General features: G+C 42.3%; 1 protein-coding gene across 1 annotated transcript; it reads left to right on the forward strand.

Annotated features, from left to right (window-relative positions):
- Positions 1-6,634: 6,634 nt before the first annotated feature.
- Positions 6,635-14,797, forward strand: LOC141069402 (superoxide dismutase [Mn], mitochondrial-like). The gene is made up of 4 exons (XM_073558913.1): positions 6,635-6,828; positions 9,953-10,069; positions 10,157-10,336; positions 14,440-14,797. The coding sequence occupies exons 1-4, from the start codon at positions 6,741-6,743 to the stop codon at positions 14,583-14,585; spliced, it is 531 nt and encodes a 176-aa protein (XP_073415014.1). The 5' UTR covers positions 6,635-6,740; the 3' UTR covers positions 14,586-14,797.
- Positions 14,798-22,412: the final 7,615 nt, after the last annotated feature.

The following is a 22,412-nucleotide window of genomic DNA, read 5'->3' on the forward strand; positions in this document are numbered from 1 at the left end:
AATGCTAGCGTTTTCCAAGCAATCTGTAGCATCGCTTGGAAAACTGACAGGTTGGTCACACTCGTCAAACAGTGTGACTAACTTTTTACTTTTGAGGCTGCCTATGCAGCATCAGTAGTAAAAAGATCTAATGTTAAAAATAAAAAATTGTGTGTGGGGTGTTTGTGTTTTTTTTTTTTTCCCACCTTCCGATGTCCTACCCAGCGTTTCAGATCATTGCGATGCTGCCGGCAGGTCCCTTTCCCAGTGATGCATTGCGGCAGTGACCTTTGATGTCGCCAAAGCCTGGTGACGCTGCGAGGGACATAGGAAGGTGAGAATTTGATTTATTTTAATTCTATTTTTTTTTTTTTTTTTTACAAGGATATGGTACCCAGAGCCTGGAGGACATTCTCCTCTCCTCAAGACCGTGGGTACCATCCGCAGATGTTCTCCCTACTTTTCGCATGGTGGGCACAGCCACATGCGGAAAGTAAACAGAGCAATGCATTCCTATGTGTGCGGAATTGCCGCGATTCCGCAAAATTAATGGGCATGCTGCGTATTTTTCCGCGATGCGATTCCACCGCGGGAAAATCTGCAGCATTGCGGAATCCCATGGGATGCTTTTTTTTTTTTTTGCGGCAAAATCACGCATTTAAAAAAGCAAAAAAAGCTACGTGATTGTGAACACAGCATTACATTATCATAGCCTAACATCTCAGAGAAGCAATGTTTTGAGACACAAAACGTCGTTATAACAGGCTGTTAAATATAGCGTTATACACTACCGTTCAAAAGGTTGGGGTCACCCAGACAATTTTGAGTTTTCCATGAAAACTCATACTTTTATTGATCAAATGAGTTGCAAAATGAATTTAAAATCTAGTCCAGACATTGACAAGGTTTGGAAAAAGATTTTTGTTTGAAATTCTAATTTTCTCCGTCAAACTTTGCTTTCGTCAAAGAATGCTCCCTTTGCAGCAATTACAGCATTGCATATCTTTGGCCTTCTAGTAGTTAATTTGCTGGAGATATTTCACCCCATGCTTCCAGAAGCCCCTCCCACAAGTTGGTTTGGCTTGATGGGCACTTTTTGCATACTGTACGGTCAAGCTGCTCACACAACAGCTCAATGGGGTTGAGATCTGGTGACTGCGCTGGCCACTCCATTACAGATAGAATACCAGCTGCCTTCTTCTTCCCTAAATAGTTCTTGCATAATTTGGAGGTGTGCTTTGGGTCATTGTCGTGTTGTAGTATGAAATTGGCTCCAATCAAGTGCTGTCCACAGGGTATGGCGTTGCAAAAGGGAGTGATAGCCTTCCTTATTCAAAATCCCTTTTACCTCGTACAAGTCTCCCACTTTACCAGCACCAAAGCAACTCCAGACCATCACATTACCTCCGCCATGCTTGACATATGGCGTCAGGCACTCTTCCAGCATCTTTTCAGTTGTTGTGCGTCTCACAAATGTTCTTATGAGTGATCCAACACATCAAAATTGGATTCGTCTGTCCATAACACTTTTTTCCAATCTTCCTCTGTCCAATGTCTGTTCTTTTGCCCATAATAATTTTTTCCTTTTATTAGCCAGTCTCAGAGATGGTTTTTTCTTTGTCACTCTGCCCTGAAGGCAAGCATCCTGGAGTCGCCTTTTCACTGTAGACGTTGACACTGGCGTTTTGCGTGTACTATTTAATGAAGCTGCTACTTGAGGACCTGTAAAGTGTCGATTTCTCAAACTACAGACTATAACGTACTTGTCTTGTTGCTCAGTTGTGCAGTGGGGCCTCTCACTTCTCTTTCTACTCTGGTTAGAGCCTGTTTGTGCTCATCTCTGAAGGGAGTAGTACACACTATTGTAGGAAATCTTCAGTTTCCTGGCAATTTCTTGCATGGAATAGCCTTCATTTCTAAAAACAAGAATAGACTGCGTTTCACATGAAAGGTGTGTTTTTTTTGTTTTTTTTTGTGTTTTTTTTGTTTTTTTTTGTTTTTTTTTCTGGCCATTTTGAGAGTTTAATGGAACCATCAAATGTAATGCTCCTGATTCTCAACTGAAAGGAAGATCAGGTTTATAGCTTCTCTAATCAGCCAAACTGTTTTCAGCTGGGCTAACATACTTGCACAAGGGTTTTCAAGGGTATTCTAACCATCCATTAGCCTTCTTACACAGTTGGAAACAAAAGGTACCATAAGAACACTGGAATGATAGTTGTTGGAAATGGGTCTCTATACACCTATGAAGATATTGCATTAAAAAACATATGTTGGCAGCTAGAATAGTCATTTACCACATTTAACAATGTATAGTGTATTTCTGAATCATTTAATGTTAGCTTCATTGGAAAAAACTGTGCTTTTCTTTCAAAAATAAAGAAATATCTAAGTGACTCGAAACTCTTGAACGGTAGTGCAAATTATAAAAGACAAATTATATTGGGGTCAAAAGAAAATAGGAAAAATCAGAAATAAACAAACCTAAAAGATAAATATGCCATACAATGTAGCATATGTCATACAGACATACTCCAATAGACCAAGTAGATGAAAACCCCCCCACCAACATCAACTACTTAGGACATAGTTTGCCAACCAGGACCATTCTTCATATAAAGCAGGTAAAAGGCTGTAATTGACAAGGGACAAATTATAAACTTGTCATCACATACTTTATCTGGGGATGAATGTCTTTTATTGTAGAAGGGTCTCAGCTTTGTGCCGACGAATACATACAATTGTTTCAATTGGGTAAAAGATTTGAATCTGATTGGACGAGACCTAAAATGAAAACTTTTTCAAGCCGCATGATCATGATCAATGCCTCCGATTAGGACTATCAGAGGAGGATATGGAGGGACTTGGAAGTCCTGACTGGTCTCCTGAGGGAGAATGAACAGCAGCGGGGGGTGGACCCGTTCACTACTCCAAAAAATAGAAGCACTAGAATGCCGGAGAATAAGGAGGTCACCAGTATTGATATTTTCATCAAAATGGTAGAGGAGGACCTTCGTAAAATTCCATGTATTAATCGGAATGGTCCATCTAATCTCTCACCGGGTGAGGAGATGGCCCTTGAGAGGCTGGAAAAAAAAGGCTAAGATAATTATTAAGGCATCAGATAAAGGTGGTAATCTAGTGCTCATGGATCATAAGTATTGTGGGATGTGTTATGCACTTTTAAATCATGAGGATACCTATGAGGTTCTACGAGGTGATCCGACAACCGAATATAAAAACGAACTGTTGTCCATTTTGAATGGGGCAAGGGAAAATAAGTTAATTTCGGATATTGAGTTTGATTTTTTTTGTTACCCAGTGCTCCTGTAACAGCGACATTCTATGCCCTGCCCAAGGTGCATAAGGGGTTAGAACCATTAAGAGGTCACCCCGTTGTCTTTCAAATAGACTCCCTGACTCAAAACACTGGGATCTATTTGTATAGGATCTTGAGACCCTTTGTGATTGCACTTCCCTCGTATGTACGGGACACATCACACTTGTTGAATCTGCTTGAAGAGGTCACACTGGAGGACAATACGTTATTAGCATCTATTGACGTAGAGGCACTGTATAATTGCATTCCACATGAATGGGGCCTGGGAGCAGTTGCACATTTTCTGCAAACAAGGGAAGTGGAGTGTCGGACACATAATGTTTTTGTTGAGAAAACTATTCAGTTTTGTCCTTACAAGGAACTACTTCCTCTTTGATTCCAAGTACTTCCACCAGCTCAGGGGGACCGCAATTGGGAGCCCTTGTTCCCCCACATATGCAAATATCTTCCTGGGCTGGTGGGAGGAAACTCGCATCTTTGGTAAGGAAGAGGAGTGGTGGACCCTTTTTTTTTTTTTTCAATCTCTGGGCCAGATATATTGATGACATCTAGATGTTTTGGTCTGGCCCAGAGGTGGACTTCCACCGCTTTGAGACTATCAACAAAAATATGGTTGGCCTGAGGTTTACATTGGAGTGTCACACTACAAGCATCAACTTTCTTGATTCGACAATCTCTAAGAAGGCTAATGGGATTAGTACATGTACATATAGAAAGCCAACTGCTATGAATAGTCTGAGATGGACAAGCCATCACCAGTGACTTTGAAAAGGGGAATACCTATGGGGCAGTTCCTTAGAATCCGGAGGAACTCTTCTGAAGTGGGTACATATAGGAGACAAGCGAGAGACCTTTACAATAGGTTCAGAATGAGAGGGTACCCCCACAGGCATTAAATGGACCACAACATGAAGCATTCGTAGCGGATAGACCTTCCCTTCTTTTACAACAAGGAAAAGGGGCCTCTAATCGAACCAGTGACAACATGGTTAGATTTATTGGGACTTATGGCCAGTCTGATAGGGTTTATCATGTCCTTAAAAAACATTGGGTATTCTATTGGCTGATCCCAATTTGAGAGGTCTTATTGCATCAAAACCAAGTGTTACCTACAGAAAGGGGAGGTCTAACGGGGATTAGCTTGTACATAGCCTTTACCAGAGGCCGACTGGGGCTGGTACATGGCTGGATAGGAAGCCCTTGGTCTTTTTTTAAACGCGGTAACAGCTCTAGGTGTAAAAACATGTCTCGGTGTAAAACCTTCATTAGTTCGACTAATGGGAAAACCTTCTGCATTAGAGACTTTGTAAACTGCAGATCGACAGGTATGGTCTGTAATGCCACATGCACTTGTCCTTTGAATTATGTGGGTAAGACCACAAGAGAACGAAGGGTGAGGGTGGGAGAACACCTAGAGGATATCACAAATAAACAAGATACCCTAGTCGCCAGGTATGTGAATGCCATACATCAGGGCCGTGCGGGCGACATCTCCTTTAACATGACTGAGTTGATTAAACCAAGGATCAGGGGAGGTAATTTGGATAAGATTATTTTGAGACGGGAGTGCGAGTGGATTTTCAGGCTGCCGTCCCTCTCCCCTGATGGGTTGAATGAATTAATGTCATATACCTGCTTTATATGAAGATAGTTTGCCAACCAGGACCAATGTCCTAAGTAGCTGATGTTGATGGGGTTTTTCATCCACTTCGTCTATTGGAGTATGTCTGTGTGACAGGCTACATTGTATGGCACATTTATGTATCCTTTTAGGTTTGTTTATTTCTGATTTTTTCCTATTTTCTTTTGGCCCCAATATAATTTTGTCTTTTATAACTTATAAAGCTATATTTATCAGCCTGTTATAACGATGTTTTGTGTCTTAAAAAAATATTGCTTCTCTGAGAAGTTGGGCTATAATACTGTAACGCCACTGGCTATCGTGTTTGTGTTCTATTTTTAGCACGTGCCGGTTCCTTATAGCGTTTTTCATGCTAATGCATGGCAGCAGATATGATGTCATAGACCGGAAGGTCCGAGACTATTATTCTTGCGTTCCATTCTGGAGCGCAAGCCCGGGCTCTGCAGCATGTTTCCCTGTAAACACATGGCAGCGGAAGTGATGTCAATAGACCGGAAGTTCCCAGGCTATTGTGGATGCATTCCAGTGTGGAGCGCACACTGGGTCCTGATAACATCTAACCGCGCATATCCATGTGAGTTTACTAGTATATTGGGGCTTACTAATATGTATCTTTCCTCTGTGATTGGACCACCGAAGATGGGGTAGGTGGGGCTCATTGTGGCGCTTAATCAAGGTGGTTATTTAAGTCCACCCTTTTTTGACCACCGATACCGCTAAGCAGCATCATGGACATCGGCAGCATCATTTACACCTCCTGATGAACCGCTACGGCGGGGAAACGCGGCGGGGTGTCTCCACACACAAGTGACCTTTTTGGATCTTTCACCTATTTCTATTATACCCCAGAGTTGGAAATTGTTGGTGTTTTTTATCATGTCTTTCAGGCATATTGTTGGCTTTGAGGTATCATGATGTGGATTTATTTGATTTTTACCTTTTAATTATTTTGGTCCTGGATTGTCTGCACTAGAATTAGTGCAGAAATGGAAAATCAGAGTGACCTTGTTTTCCCTCTTGTATAATCAGGGAATGGTAGGGGAGTGAGGGACAGTCCTCGTTGAGTGGGGACGCGGAAAAATAGATCCTTAGGGTGCCAGCCTCCACAGTCAGGCAGATATCAGGCCTGTGCAGCATCTCAGAATGGGTCATTTTTCTTTTTTCATTGTGGCATTCGCCAAGAAGTCTCACGGAGAAGGTGTTATTTTTAAAATTAATTGAATTAAAATAGGTTTTAAGGGGATTACATGTTCACTTTACTGATGTAAAGTAGACATGTGGGAATGTTATTTATGAACTATTTTGTGACATCGCTCTGATTTTATGGGCATTAATATTAAGTTTGAAAACTGCAACATTTTTGCCAAATTTCCACTTTTTTTTCACAAATGAACGCAAGTCATAAAGAAGAAGAAATGTTACCACCCCTATATTAAAGTACAATATTTCACGAAAAAACAGTCTCAGAATCAGTGGGATACATTTTAAGCGTTCCAGAGTTATTGGCACAAAAAATGGTCAGAACTGTAAAATTTGGACTGGTCATTAAAGGTGCAAACAGCTTTGGGGGGAGTAAAGGGGTTAAAGTATGCAGACGTTATGTTTATGATACTAAAATCTAAGTGGAGGGAAGAAACTAAATATATATATATATATATATTTACTTTATTTAGGACAAGCCTGAGACTTGCACCTGCTTTAGCCTCCCGACAGAAGCATACATTGCCAGACTTGCCTTATGATTATGGTGCACTGTAGCCCCATATCAATGCGGAGATCATGCAGCTCCACTACACCAAACATCATGCCACTTATGTGAACAACCTAAACGTTGCAGAAGAGCAATATGCCGAAGCCCTGGCAAAAGGTGAGCAACCTAAAACTCTAGACTCAAATCAGAAACAGAAGAAAAATCATGTTAAATCTGCATATTAGGTCAGAATTCACACATCTTGGAAACAGACCAATACCAAGCTCAACCACTGGGCCTCCTGCCCTGAGCTATGCCTATCAGGCAGTTGGGCCTCATCAGGAAATCTGCTGATGAGGCCGGGTGATGCAATCTGTACACGGCACATGTTTCATGGTTGTGTGAATTCTGTTCTGCATGGTGATCACTATTGTGTTTTTACAGTTTGAGCAACATAGTTGTTGTTGTGTTTTTTTTTTCCTAAAATCCAAGTCGTTTGCTGTCATCTAAGAAAGATTGTTGAATAAGCATCAGCAAACTGGCCATATAATGTTACTAAACCTAAAAGATGCCCTACAACACAATAAAATCTATCCTACATCCCTTGCTATTGATCGCTAGGATGCAGCTTTATGGATTCAAAAGATTCTAAATTTTTTGGACATTTGATAACCTCTGTATTTTAAGGTTTGGCCATTGTATGATTTGCTCTCTAAGGCCTGTTTCACACTTCCGTTTTTGTGTCCGCCAAACGGATCCGTTTCCGTTTTTTTGACGGAAACTGATGCAAACGGATCCGTTTTTTTGACGGATCCGCGGTAACCACTAATGGAAGTCTATGGGACAAAAAAAAACGGATCCTGAAAAAAAAAAATGGCGGATCCGTTTTTTTACAGAAACCAACGGATTTTGACGGATTTGAAAAAACGGAAGTGTGAAACAGGCCTAAGTGAGTCAGTAAACGCTGCAGGTTGGATGATGAATACTTGCGAAGCATCCAACCTGCAGCTTCCAGATGTTAAGCATAGTGGATGGGATGTCAAGAAATCCCCCATGCCACTATGCGTGCACAGACACCCGCAGCTCACCCGTGGAGACAGACATGCGGCGCGTCTCTCTAGGCTGCAGCACGTCTATTTAGCTTGTGGCGACGCGAGTCTCCGCAGGATAAATATCACCCATACAATGTATTGGATGCGATGATTCCGCACGGTTCAGTGATCACATGCGGAATCGCCTGCGTTCAATAGCCGGCAGCACTTTGGATGCAGCGGACATGTACTGCATCCAAAGCGCTGGCCGTTACGGAATATGTGAGTATACCCTTACAGTTTTGGTTCAGATCTTGCATTCAATTTTTGTGGTTGGAAAAAATTCACAGCATATTACAGGAGCAACAAAGTGGATCTTGCTGCAGAAAAATCCCATATGACAATTGGTGCAATTATGCAGTTTTGTCAATTTATGCTAGGGACTGCATGGCATTTTTTTGCAGCCTCAGTACCACAGCCAAAAATTGCTGTGTCGCTACTTCAACGCAACATAAAGCAGATGGTGTCACATTGTAACCCCTAGCGATAACCTAGCTCAAAAAAGCCATAAAAATCAAAATGGTTCCAACTCTTCTGACTCGATTGTCGCTGTCTGTAACCTGGGGGTCACATGTTCCTATTCACTTGCCTCACAGAGAAGTCTTTGTCCATGTGACTTGTGTTGCAGCCAAAGGTAGTGTAACCCCAGCCTACGGGTATGCTTACACTGGTGTATGTTCTCTCATTCGAGATAATCGGGCAGATTATGCTAATGACATGCGGCTCAAACACTGAGCTTTTGAGCTGAGTGATCTGATCCCCTCACATGAAAGAATCGCTGCACTGTTGCAGAGAAAATGGAGAATGTAATTTCTCCTTTATCTGTGCACATACATCTAATTGCACTCAAATGATATTCAAGTGCAGTCCAATGTTTCACACGCAACCATTGATTTGTATGGGTAAGTGCAATCTCAATATCGGAGGCACTCGCATCATGCTGCAATTGTCTTCTCATTAAATACCACGAAAAACCCTGTATTTATGGAATAAAGTATAAGCAAAAACTCAAACTCAATGAACAATATGATGTACCAAACCCATACTATCAGGATCCTGTCAGCGCAGGCGAAGTACCATGGCTGAGCAGGGTGACTCACCCACACTTCGGGAGGGCCCGGGGTCAGATGCTGCAGGGGATGCTCGGGCAGACGGGACCTGGGATGCTGTAGGTAGCAGGAAGCAAAAGTACCTACGATCATGTGACCACAGGGGGCGGGGCTTAGCGTCCTGCTGCTGGAGATGAGTGCAGGATGCTACAGGCACCCTGGAATAGAGGAGAGGGGAACTCAGGTTGTACAAATGGGGGTCATACACGGAGAGGGCGGCGCAGTACAGGAGGGTTGAGCAGAGAATAGTCAGAACAGCGCACTACAAGAGGGGCAATCAGAGAATAGTCAGGACGTAGGCAATGAGTCATACACAGAGGGCAGCGTAGTACAGGAGGGACAGGCAGAACTTGTAACGGGAACAGAACCAGATCAAAACCAAGCAAGCATAATGTAGCACAGGGTCACACACACTCGGCCAAGGGTCAAAGTATAAGCAACTGAGGAATGACTCCACAATGAGGCTATAAGAAGCCTCCCAGAGTAAGGCCGTCCAGATTAACCTCTGAACTACCAAATCCCACAAACTAAGCAGATCATGACACATACAAGCTAATTGCAGCAAGAAATTGATTGGGAATAGAAATGAGTATCTTATGCCAAAATAATTTTTTATTCACAAATGAGTAATTTTCAGAATAGTACTACCGTAGCAGGAGACAGGATTCTAGTGTAAACTTTCTGAACATTTACACTGGAATCCTTTTTCCTGCTACAGCAGTACTATTCTGTAAAATGTTTTAATATTTGTGAATAAAAAATTATTTTCGCATAAGATACTAGTTTCTATCCCCATTTTCTTGCTGCAGTTAGCTTGTATGGATTTGGTATATAAAATTGTCTTCTCATGCTGATTTTTGGCATGAGAAAATTATCACAGATCTGCACTTCCCCATAGTATAACATTGGGCTGAGTGCTATTCGCTAAAAATTCGGAAAGCACTTGGCCGTGTTATATGCCAGTGTGAGCGAGTGCTAAGTCAAATTTTCATCACCAATTTTTCCTTTTCCATCAGTTATATATTTGATGAAGCCACGTGTATAGAGTCTCAACGTGAGCAAACTTGAAAAGTATAACCTGCCTTTCTAATTCGCTTGTAGGTGATGTGACTGCACAGGTAGCTCTTCAGCCAGCTCTTAAATTTAATGGTGGTGGACATATAAATCACACAATTTTCTGGACAAACCTTTCTCCCAGTGGTGGTGGAGAGCCTCACGGTCAGTATCACGTGTGCTCCATTTTATGAATATTGCTGCTTCTTAAAGCTGTGACTTTTCACCAGTGATTAATTGTATTTGTGACAGGTGACCTGTTAGAAGCAATCAAACGTGACTTTGGCTCATTTGAGAAGTTTAAGGAGAAGCTGTCTACTGCATCAGTAGTGGTCCAGGGATCAGGATGGGGCTGGCTAGGTTACAACAAGGAATCGAGACGACTGCAAGTTGCTACTTGTGCCAATCAGGACCCTCTACAAGGAACAACAGGTGAGACCTTACTTGGCTTTCTCATCTTCAGGCTGGGGTACACTGCTCCATTAGTATTTGTAGCATGGATTGTATAAAATTGTTTCCAAATTGGTCACTCGAGGTTGAATTCTGCTCTACTGGCACTTGGGGGCTCTGTATATGGAGTCTGCAAGCTATTCTACAATAACTTGTTCTCCAGGAGTCAAATGGCGCTTTTTCTTGACTCTGTGTGGCTAAGCAGTACTGTACAGCTGTACAGCAACAAATAGAATACTGCCACGTCCAGCAGAAATTGGGACAAATCTTGGTGCCGTTTTTACACATTTCCCCATGTGAAAATGTAAAATCTGAGGCTAAGTGTTTTTTTTTTTTTTTTCTCACTGCTCAATGGTATTAAATACTGTGACTCACCCATGGTCTATAATGATCACTGCACCCTTGGATAAATTCATGTAAATTCATGGAGAAGGTTAGCTTGTAAAATGGGGTCACTTGCACCAACTAGAATGTTAGATCTCCCTTGAGAATCTGCCTCCTTGACTTGATCAAATGAGTTTTTAATACTTGCGGCCACCCCTGCTTTTTTTTCTTTTTTTTTCTTTTTCTCACATATTGTAAATCTTTTCCTGGGATTATTTAATCCTCTGACATAGGTGAGAAATTTGTTACTCATGCTAGAAATTTGTGCTGTTATAGATAAGTGAAAACAAAACAGAGTAAGGGTACCGTCACATTTAGCGATGCATCAGGGATCCCGACAACGATACGACCCAGTCAGGATCGCTGGTGCATCACTAAATGGTCGCTAGTGAGCTGCCAAGCAGGCAGATCTCACCAGCGATGCAGCAGTGGTTGGCGGTCGTTACTTACCTGTCAGACATGGCGATGAAGATGTCCTCCCGCCCTTTGACCGCCCCACTATATGACGAATATTGTTTTAATTTAAGCCCTTCTCAATTGGAGTCATTTTTTTTTTTATTTATTTTTTTGAGGAGATCTTGACTTAGTTGGGCTGATCAGTTTTGGTGGTGTCTTCCATCGTGTTTGGGACCCACATTGTGTTTTGAAGCATAAGTTACAAGGAAAACGCCAGGTGTCTGACCCCAGCCAATAAACATGAATGAAGGTAAAATTGCGAGCGATGCCTGTTTTTTCTTTCACTGTGCCATTCAGATGAGGCCTGGTCTATTGAGAGGTAGGACACTAGTGATCGGAACCATCCATATTTGGGTACACCTTGCCATGGTTGGATGGCTTGTACAATCAGCATTTTTTTTTCATCAAAATGCCTTAACATTTTTATCGTTTACCACAATAGCTGAATTCATGCATTCATTAATAACAGGGTGCTGATGTGTAGTGGGACTATATTGGGGTCAGATTAGAGGTATAAAGACACCTTTTTTTATTTCACTGCTATTAAATCTGAGTTAGTATATAACACAAAATGGTTAAATCACATTTCCCACATGTCAGTTCTGCATCAGCACAATTTATGAAACTATTTTTTTTTTTCTGTTATGAAGTTATAAGAGATTAAAAGTTGAGCAGCGACTTCTCGTTTTTCCAACAATTTACAAAATCCTCTTTTGATCACATCATGTTTGAGGTGCTGCACAGGAATTTTTGCAATGTGGAAGGAAAAAAATGAACGTTTACCTTTTTGTCACAAATTTTACTTTAGACCCATTTTTTTTTGCAAGGGTAACAGGAAAGAATAAACCCCAAAATGTGTTTTCTAGTTTGTCCAGAGTACTCCGTTACCCCATATGTGTGGGAAAACTGCTCTTTGGGCGCACAGCAGGGCTTGGAAGGGAAGGAGCGCCATTTGACTCTTTGAATGCAAAATTTGTTGGAATAATTAGCGGACATCGTGTCGCATGTGGAGAACCCCACAAGTGACACCATTTTCAAAACTAGACCCTCAGGGAACTTGTCTAGATGTGTGGTGAGGACTTTGAACCCCCCCCCCCCCAACTGCTTCACAAAAGTTTATAATGTAGAGCAGTGAAAATGAAAATCACATTTTTCCCACAAAAGTGTAATTTTAGCCACAGTTTTTATTTTTTGTAAGGATAGCAGGAGAAAATGGAACCCAAAATGTCTTGTGCAATTTCTCCTGAGTACGCCAATATCCCATGTGTAGTCGAAAAAATACTTCTAAGGCACAGTGCAAAGCTCAGATGGGATGGACTGCCATATTGGAATTAATTTTGCTGGACTAGTTTGAGGGTGCCATGTCAGTGTCAGAGCCTCTGAGGTGCAACAGTTAACAAATTACACCTCTCAACAATTTCATCTGTGGTCACAGTGATCATATTAACACTACAGGTGGGTCACAGAATTTTATACTATTGGCAAATGAGGAAAAAAAAATTACGTTTTTACCGCCAAAACTGTTTTAGCCCCAGATTTTACATTTTCGCATGGGACAATTGGTAAAAATGGCAGCACAATTTGTCATTTCTACTGAATGGAGAAATACCCCATTTGTGGCTGTACAGTAAGAGTCATAGGCAAGACTTGGGAGCGACTGGCGCTATTGACAAATTACTCCATCCCTGCTTGTCTCACCCTATGACTAAGTAGTACTGTTTATACTGGAGGTATCCTGTAGCGCAGAATTTTCTATAATGGTTGGAGACTCCATATACAGAACCCCTAAGTGCTAGAAGTGCAGAATCCCATCCCTGTCCTCAAATGACCCCATTTTGGGAATAATACTCCTTTTGTGAATTTATCTACATGCAAATCCAATGGGTGGAACAGTGCACTGAGCCTCTTTGCCATACCAAGGTTGCATCAAACATATTTTTATCATTAAAATAACGGACACGGCAGTATATCATTTTGTCCGTTTTTGTAATGTGTTTGTATTACTACAAATTTACCGTACTTTGCGAACTATAAGATGCACCCCAAATTTCTGGGAGGAAAATAATAAAAAAAATAAAATGGTGGTGCATTTTATAGTCCCATCTTGCAGTAGCTTACCTGGAGGTCAGCAACAGTGGAGCTGGGTCACAGGATATGGGGTCTCTGCTTCAGGAGGCAGGTGGCAGGAGTGAGGTGATGCTGCGGGTTCCAGGCTTGGGCATCTGTCTCATCCATTTCCCTGCTGTGAGCAAAAGGAAAATGGCTGCCAGAGGCGGCGCAGCTTAAAGGGAATCTGTCACCTGGTTTTGGCGGGCTATTAAATGAGGTCTGTCCGGTCCTATGGGCGGTGTTTCCGAACTTTGCCGCCTCCCCATCCTTGGCCACCGGCCACAGTTTTTTCATGAATAGGAGTATGTGTCCGCCATCTTTCGTGTGTACGCTAAGCATTCTTGGCACACGCAGTATGCTTTGCCCAACTGCGCGCAAAGCCGAAAAGCCTTACTGCGCATGTGCCGGTTAACTAGGCCCCGGAACAGAGCAAAATACTTCCGGGGCTTAGTTAACCGGCGCATGCACAGTAAGGCTTTTCGGCTTTGCCCGCAGTTGGGCAAAGCTTACTGTGCGTGCGCGAGCCAAGAATGCTTAGCGCACGCGCGAAAGATGACTGACACCTACTCCTATTCATGAAAAAACGGCAGCCAAGGATGGGGAGGCGGCAAAGATCGGAAACACCGCCCATCGGACCGAACATACCTCATTTAAATAGCCCGCCAAAACCAGGTGACAGATTCCCTTTAAGATTCTAGGAGACGGGATCTCCATAGCTGTACCAACTCCCTCACTCACCCTGCCTTTTCCCTGGCAAGCTACTTTTGGACTATAAGATGTGCCCCAATTTTCCTCCTCCCTAAATTTAAGGGGAGTGCGTCTTATATTCCAAAAATAGTGTTCAGTTTAACTTTATCCAGTTTTTTATTATATAGGTAAGGATTATTCAACAGTCTTTAGTATTTTTTTATTCTTGAACTTGTGAAATTTCTATAAAAACACAGAGAAAAAAACTGCAGTGATTAGCAGGTTTCATTAATGGCATTTCTAATGGATAGCATAAAAATAAATTCAAAGATGGTTCGGCTTCCAACTTATTGGCATCTTGGGGATCGCTACAGGATGATTTTAATTTTTTTTTCTTCATTTGTTCAGTTGCCATTGTGTTCCTGAATAATACTTATTCTGCTTTCCAGGTCTTATCCCTCTTCTGGGTATCGATGTTTGGGAGCATGCCTACTACCTGCAGTACAAGAATGTTAGACCTGACTATCTGAAGGCAATCTGGAATGTTATCAACTGGGAGAATGTAGCAGATAGATATCGGGCCTGCAAAAAATGAACTTGATTTTTGTAATCCTCTTAAATAAGCACTTAGAACCCACTGAAATGTAGGTGGGCATTCATAGAAGTTTGTTAATATAATGGAATTATACCATAATCCATGCTACATCATTTAGAGCATTTGTACATTTCTGGAAACCTATAAAAAGTTGTGCTTGATTTGTTTGGGAATGAAAGTGCAATCTGGAATAAAGTTAATGAAGTAAAGTATATTTTATTCTGTCAATATACACTATGCAGGCAAGAGTATTGGGACCTACACATTACCCGTCCAAAAGCTTTTGACATGCCATTCTAAACAATCACTATTCACCCCTTCCGAACATGACTATTTTCCATTTTTTTCCCCCTTCTTCAAGGGCCTATAATGTCTTTATTTTCTTTATTTTTCAGTCAATAGAACTGAGGCTTTTTTATCTTTTGTGCAGCCATTTGTACTCTTAACCCCTAAACGACAAGAGGTATTTTTGATTCTGCACCTTCATTTGCTTCTTCCCAGAGCCATAACTTTTTTTTTTTTTGTTAAAATGGCCATATGGGCTTATTGTGTTTTGTTTGTTGTTTTTTTTTTTTGTTGTTGTTGGACGAGTTGTACTTTTGACCGACACCATTGGTTTTAACATATTGTTTACTGAAAAACAGGAAAAAACTCCAAGTGTTGTGAAATTGCAAAAAAGTCCAAAAACACAAATTTTTATTTTTTTTTTATTTTTTTTTTTTTTAATACCATGTTCACTAAATGCTAATACAGACCCACCATTGTGATTCTCCTGGTCATTGAGTTCATAGACACCAAACATGGAATTTTTTTTTCACCACTTAAAAAAAAAATAAACTATACAACGTTTGTTAAAAAAAAAAAAAAAAAAAAAAAAAAATTGCGTTATTTTCCGAGACCCGTTGCGTCTCCATTTTTCATGATCTCTGGTTATAGGTGAGGGCTTATTTTTTGCATGCTGAGGTGACGTTTTAAATGATGCCATTTTGGTGCAGATACAAACTTTTGATCGCCTGTTATTGCATTTTAATTCAATGTTGCGGCGGCCAAAAACACTATAGCATTTGACTTATGGATAATATGGAAAAAAGACGAGTGCAAAGTATAGTGCACACAAGGCAAATAATGAATAAATAAAGGCTTTATTGAACACAAAAGGCCAGACAGACAATTTACATTAAAAACAGTTAAAATCGTGATGGAGCGACATGCAAAATAATGAAAGGCAGGTGAGTGAAAAAACAATATGTACCAAATACAAAAAAGCAGTAAAATAAAATTACAGACAATTCTAATAATGAACTAGATGTGTATTTCCTGAAGTAAGTACAGATAGTGCTTTGAAATGGAGACCGGGCTGCCCTTTAACCCCTTCATGACCAAGCCTATTTTGACCTTAATGACCAGGCCAATTTTTGCAATTCTGACCAGTGTCCCTTTATGAGGTAATAACTCAGGAACGCTTCAATGGATCTTGGCGATTCTGAGAGTGTTTTTTCGTGACATATTGGGCTTCATGATAGTGGTAAATTTAGGTTGATAATTTTTGCGTTTGTCAAAAAATCAGAAATTTGGCAAAAATTTAGAAAATTTTGCAATTTTCAAATTTTGAATTTTTTTTCTGTTAAACCAGAGAGTTATGTGACACAAAATAGTTACTAAGTAACATTTCCCACATGTCTACTTTACATCAGCACAATTTTGGAAACAAAATATTTTTTAGTTAGGAAGTTATAAGGGTTAAAAGTTGACCAGCGATTTCTCATTTTTACAATAAAATTTACAAAACCATTTTTTTTAGGGACCACCTCACATTTGAAGTCACTTTGAGGGGTCTATATGGCAGAAAATACCCAAAAGTTACACCATTCTAAAAACTGCACCCCTCAAGCTACTCAAAACTACATTCAAGAAGATTATTAACCCTTCAGGTGTTTCACAGGAACTAAAGCAATGTGGAAAGAAAAAATGGATATTTTAATTTTTCCAACAAAAATTTTCTTTCAGCATCAATTTTTTCATTTTCACATGGGAAACAGGATAAAATGGATCCTAAAATTTGTTGGGCAATTTCTCCTGAATACAACGATACCTCATATATGGTCATAAACCACTGTTTGGGTGCACGGCACGGCTCAGAAGGGAAGGAGCGCCATTTGACTTTTTGAATGGAAAATATGCTGGAATATTTAGCGGTTGCCATGTCGTGTTTGGAGAGTCGCTGTGTGCCTAAACATTGGAGCTCCTCCACAAGTGACCCCATTTTGGAAACTAGACCCCCCAAGGAACTTATCTAGATGCATAGTGATCACTTTGAACCCCCAGGTACTTCACAAATTGATCTGTAAAAAAAAAAAAAAAAAAAAAATTATTTTCACAAAAATTTTCTTTAAGCCTCAGTTTTTTCATTTTCACATGGGCAACAGGATAAAATGGATCCTAAAATGTGTTGAGCAATTTCTCCTGAGTGCACAGATACCTCATATGTGGTCATAAACCACTGTTTGAGCGCATGGCAGGGCCCAGAAGGCAAGGAGCACCATTTGACTTTTTGAATGGAAAATTAGCTCCAATCGTTATCGGACACCATGTCGCATTTGGAGAGCCCCTGTGCACCTAAACATTGGAGCTCACCCACAAGTGACCCCATTTTGGAAACTAGACCCCCTAAGGAACTTATCTAGATGTGTAGGGAGCACTTTGAACCCCCAAGTGCTTCACAAAAGTTTATAACACAGAGCAGTGAAAATAAAAAATAATTTTTTTTCCTCAAAAAAGATTTTTAGCACACTATTTTTAATTTTCACAAGGGTAACAGGAGAAATTGGACCACAAATCTTGTTGTCCAGTTTGTCCTGAGTACGCTGGTGCCCCATATGTGGGGGGGAACCACTGTTTGGGCGCACAGCAGGGCTCAGAAGGGAAGGAGCGCCATTTGACTTTTTGAAATGCAAATTACTTCCAATCGTTAGCGGACACCATGTCGTGTTTGGAGAGCCCCTGTGTGCCTAAACATTGGAGCTCCCCACAAATGACCCCATTTTGGAAACTAGACCCCCTAAGGAACTTATCTAGATGTGTAGGGAGCACTTTGAACCCTCAAGTGCTTCACAAATGTTTATGACGCAGAGCCGTGAAAATAAAAAAAAAATTTTTTCCCTCAAAAAATTATTTAGTGCGCAATTTTTTATTTTCACAAGGGTACCAGGATAAATTAGACCCCAAAATTTGTTGTCCAGTTTGTCCTGAGTATGCTGGTACCCCATATGTGGGGGGGAACCACTGTTTGGGCACACGCCGGGGCTCGGAAGGGAATTAGTGACATTTTGAAATGCTGACTTTGATGGAATGGTCTGCAGGCATCATGTTACATTTGCAGAGCCCCTGATGTACCTAAACTGTGGAACCCCACCACAAGTGACCCCATTTTGGAAACTAGACCCCCCAAGGAACTTATCTAGATGTGTGGTGAGCACCTTGAACCCCCAAGTGCTTCACAGAAGTTTATAACGCAGAGACGTGAAAATAAAAATATTTTTTTTCCTCAAAAAAATGATTTTCAGCCAGCAATTTTTTTTTTCACAAGGGTAGCAGGATAAATTGGACCCCAAAAGTTGTTGTACAGTTTGTCCTGAGTACGCTGGTGCCCCATATATGGGGGGGGAACTATTGGTTGATCACACGTAAGGGCTCGGAATGGAAGTAGTGGCGTTTTGAAATGCAGACTTTGATGGAATGGTCTGCGGTCGTCATTACGTTTGCAGAGCCCCTGATGTGCCTAAACAATAGAAACCCCCCACAAGTGACCCCATTTTGGAAACTGGACCTCCCAAGTACCTTTATCTAGATGCCTGGTGAGCACTTTGGACCCTCAAGTGCTTCACAGAAGTTTATAATGCAGAGAGGTGAAAATAAAAATTTTTTTCCACAAAAATATTTTTTTAGCCCCCAATTTTTTATTTTCCCAAGGGTACCAGGAGAAATTAGACCCCCAAAGTTGTTGTGCTATTTTTCCTGAGTACACTGATACCCCATATGTGGGGGTAAACCACTGTTTGGGCACACGTCGGGTCTTGGAAGGGAGGAAGCACCGTTTAACTTTTTGAACGCAAAATTGGCTGGAATCAATGGTTGCACCATGTCACGTTTGGAGACCCCCTGATGTGCCTAAACAGTGGAAGCCCCTCAATTCTAACTCCAGCCCTAACCCCAACACACCCCTAACCACAGCCCTAACCCCAACACATCCCTAACCCTAATTCCAACCCTAACCATAACCCTAATCCCAACCCTAACCATAACCCTAACCCTCTTTCCAACCCTAACCCTCTTTCCAACCCTAACCCTAACCCTCTTTTCAAACCTAACCCTCTTTTCAACCCTAACCCTAATGGAAAAATAAAAATAAAAATATTTTCTTTATTTTATTAGTTCTGCCTACCTATGGGGGTGATAATCGGGGGGCTTATTTACTTTTTCTTTCATTTTGATCACTGTGACAGTGATCAAAATGAAAGAATGGAATCTGCAGCCGGCAGATTCGGGCGGGCGCACTGCGCATGGGGGGGGGGGGTGTGAGGGGGGGGATCAGAGGCCGGCGGGGAGCAGAGGGAATGGGAGGGGGGCAGATCATGACAGCGGCGGCAGATCGCCGCTGTCATTCAGTTGGGGGGGGCGATCGCCGGGGGGGGTGGAATCGGTGTCTCCAGCCATGTCCGATGCTACAGCAGCATCGGCCATGGCTGGATTGTAATATTTCATCAATTTTCATTGATGAAATATTACTATCGCTCTGATTGGCTGTTTCACTTTTAACAGCCAATCAGAGCGATCGTAGCCACGTGGGTGCAAAGCCACGCCCCCTGTGGCGAATTACAAAGCCCCCTGTATCTGCGGGTCGGGTGACCTTTCAGTGACCTAGGTCGCCCGACGCGCAGGGGGGCATTAAAGTCATGACGCCACATAGGCGTCACTGGTCAGATTTGAACCAGGTTTCATGACGCCTATGTGGCGTCATTGGTCGTGAAGGGGTTAAGAGAGACTTGCCTGCTGCCCCTGCAAGACTTTCAACTCAGGATCCGTTTTAACTGTGGGTGCCTCTCAGGGGCCACTTTGGCCTGTGGGGCCCCTCAGGGTCTGATTTGGTGGGTGGGGCCCCTCAGGATCCGATTCGGTGGCCTGGGCTCCTCAGGGCTTGAATTGGACGGGATCACTCGGGGTCCGATTTTGTGGGTGGGGCCCCCTCAGGGTCCGATTTGGTGGGCGGGGCCCCTTTGGGTCCGATTTGGTGAGCGGGGCCACTCTGGGTCCAATTTGGAGACCAGGGTGGCTCAGCCTCTGATTTGTAGGCCAGGGTTGATCAGCCTCCGATTTGGAGCCTGGGGTCACTCAGCTTTCGATTTGGTGTGCCGGCCCTTTAAGACTCATTTTGGTGTGCCGGCCCTTTAAGAGCTAGTTTTGCCCACTGGGCTTCTAAATCCACTTTAGCGCACATTCTCTCAGGGGCATGCGTCATGTGATGAAGCTAGATTTGCATTTGTGCTGTGGGTTTCGGTTTAAAGGGAATCTCACCCCTTTTTTTGAGATATCATATAATGATATAAATCAATTGTGTGTCACATAAGGATTCTCTTAGTACTTTTGCTTCCCCCTGACCCCGCACCTTTCATGCATAAATACCTTTTTTATATCGGTTCAGATGTATGTAAACTGCCGCTGTCCGGGCCGCTGGGCGGGGCTTATTCACCTGCTCCCCCCCCTCCCCCGTCTTGATCTACACTTTTCTTCTTGTGTAAAGCAAGACGAGGAGGGGGGGAGCAGTTGAATAAGTCCTGCCCGTGGACCAAACCGTGGCAGTTTACATACATCTGAACCGATATAGAAAAGGTATTTATGCATCAAAGGTGCGGGGTCAGGGGGAAGCAAAAGTACTAAGAGATGATGATTATGTCATTATAGGTTGCCATGGTGAAGAAGATGTCATAATAGGTTGCCATGGCAAAGATTGTCATAATGGGTTGACATGGTGATGTCATAAAAGGTTGCCATGGCGATGATGATGTAATAATAGGTTGCCATGGCGAAGATTATGTCATAATAGATTTCCATGGCAATGAAGATGTCATAATTAGAGTTGAGCGAAACGGGTCGAAAAATTTCAAAAGTCACCGACTTTTGGCAAAGTCAGGTTTCATGAAACGAAACCCGACCCTATGATGAGGTCGGCCACGAGGTCGGCAACTTACGCGCCAAAGTTGCGTTTCAAAAGTTTGTTTTGCGCTCTTTTTCAGCCAATCAGGATCCACGGACACTGTGGGCAACGTGATGACATAGGCAGGGGTCACCACCATCTTTCAGAAGGGCATGCAAGTGATTGGCTTGCTTTGGTGGGCGTCACAGGGGTTATAAAAGGGCGTGCATGCCGACCGCCATCTTACTTCTGCCGATCTTAGCATAGGGAGTGGTTGCTGATTCTGTAGGGAGAGCGTTAGGCAGGGAAGAAGAAAAAAAAACTGCTTCTGCTGCTAGCGATTTTGCCTGTACAACACACCAGTCACTGTGTGTGCAGTGCAAGGGGAGGCTATATTGTGGTGGATCAGCGGTGTTGGTTGTTAGGCCGCCTTCTAAGGCTTCCTGACAGCTGCATTGCTGTTTCCCCACTGCTCTGCAAACTGCTTTTTTAAAAGCAATCCCAATTTTTTTTTTTGTCCTGCTGAGGTACTGAGCGTACATTTTTTCACACCATACAGCGTCAGTGGGCCTCACACAATCCAAAAGTGTCCAGTGTCCACTAGTGTCTGCAGAGAATCAAAATCTCCCTTATCCTGTAGTCCCTTTTTTCACACCTGTGCCATCGAGCCTGTGACATAGCGCTCTGATATTCAGTGGGCCTCACACAATCCAAAAGTGTCCAGTGTCCACTAGTGTCTGCAGAAATTCAAAATCTCCCTTATCCTGTAGTCCCTTTTTTCACACCTGTGCCATCGAGCCTGTGACATAGCGCTCTGATATTCAGTGGGCCTCACACAATCCAAAAGTGTCCAGTGTCCACTAGTGTCTGCAGAAATTCAAAATCTCCCTTATCCTGTAGTCCCTGTTTTCACACCTGTGCCATCGAGCCTGTGACATAGCGCTCTGATATTCAGTGGGCCTCACACAATCCAAAAGTGTCCAGTGTCCACTAGTGTCTGCAGAAATTCAAAATCTCCCTTATCCTGTAATCCCTGTTTTCACACCTGTGCCATCGAGCCTGTGACATAGCGCTCTGATATTCAGTGGGCCTCACACAATCCAAAAGTGTCCAGTGTCCACTGGTGTCTGCAGAAATTCAAAATCTCCCTTATCCTGTAATCCCTGTTTTCACACCTGTACCATCTAGCCTGTGACATAGCGCTCTGATATTCAGTGGGCCTCACACAATCCAAAAGTGTCCACTAGTGTCTGCAGAAATTCAAAATCTCCCTTATCCTGTAGTCCCTGTTTTCACACCTGTGCCATCGAGCCTGTGACATAGCGCTCTGATATTCAGTGGGCCTCACACAATCCAAAAGTGTCCAGTGTCCACTAGTGTCTGCAGAAATTCAAAATCTCCCCTGTGCTATAGACACCTTGTACCTTGTTTTACATTACTACAGTGGGGCAAAAAAGTATTTAGTCAGTCAGCAATAGTGCAAGTTCCACCACTTAAAAAGATGAGAGGCGTCTGTAATTTACATCATAGGTAGACCTCAACTATGGGAGACAAACTGAGAAAAAAAAATCCAGAAAATCACATTGTCTGTTTTTTTTTCATTTTATTTGCATATTATGGTGGAAAATAAGTATTTG

The sequence above is a fragment of the Dendrobates tinctorius genome, unplaced genomic scaffold (genome assembly GCF_039654945.1).
Source record: "Dendrobates tinctorius isolate UK_male_01 unplaced genomic scaffold, ASM3965494v1 ptg000262l, whole genome shotgun sequence".
In the NCBI taxonomy this organism is placed as follows: domain Eukaryota; kingdom Metazoa; phylum Chordata; class Amphibia; order Anura; family Dendrobatidae; genus Dendrobates; species Dendrobates tinctorius.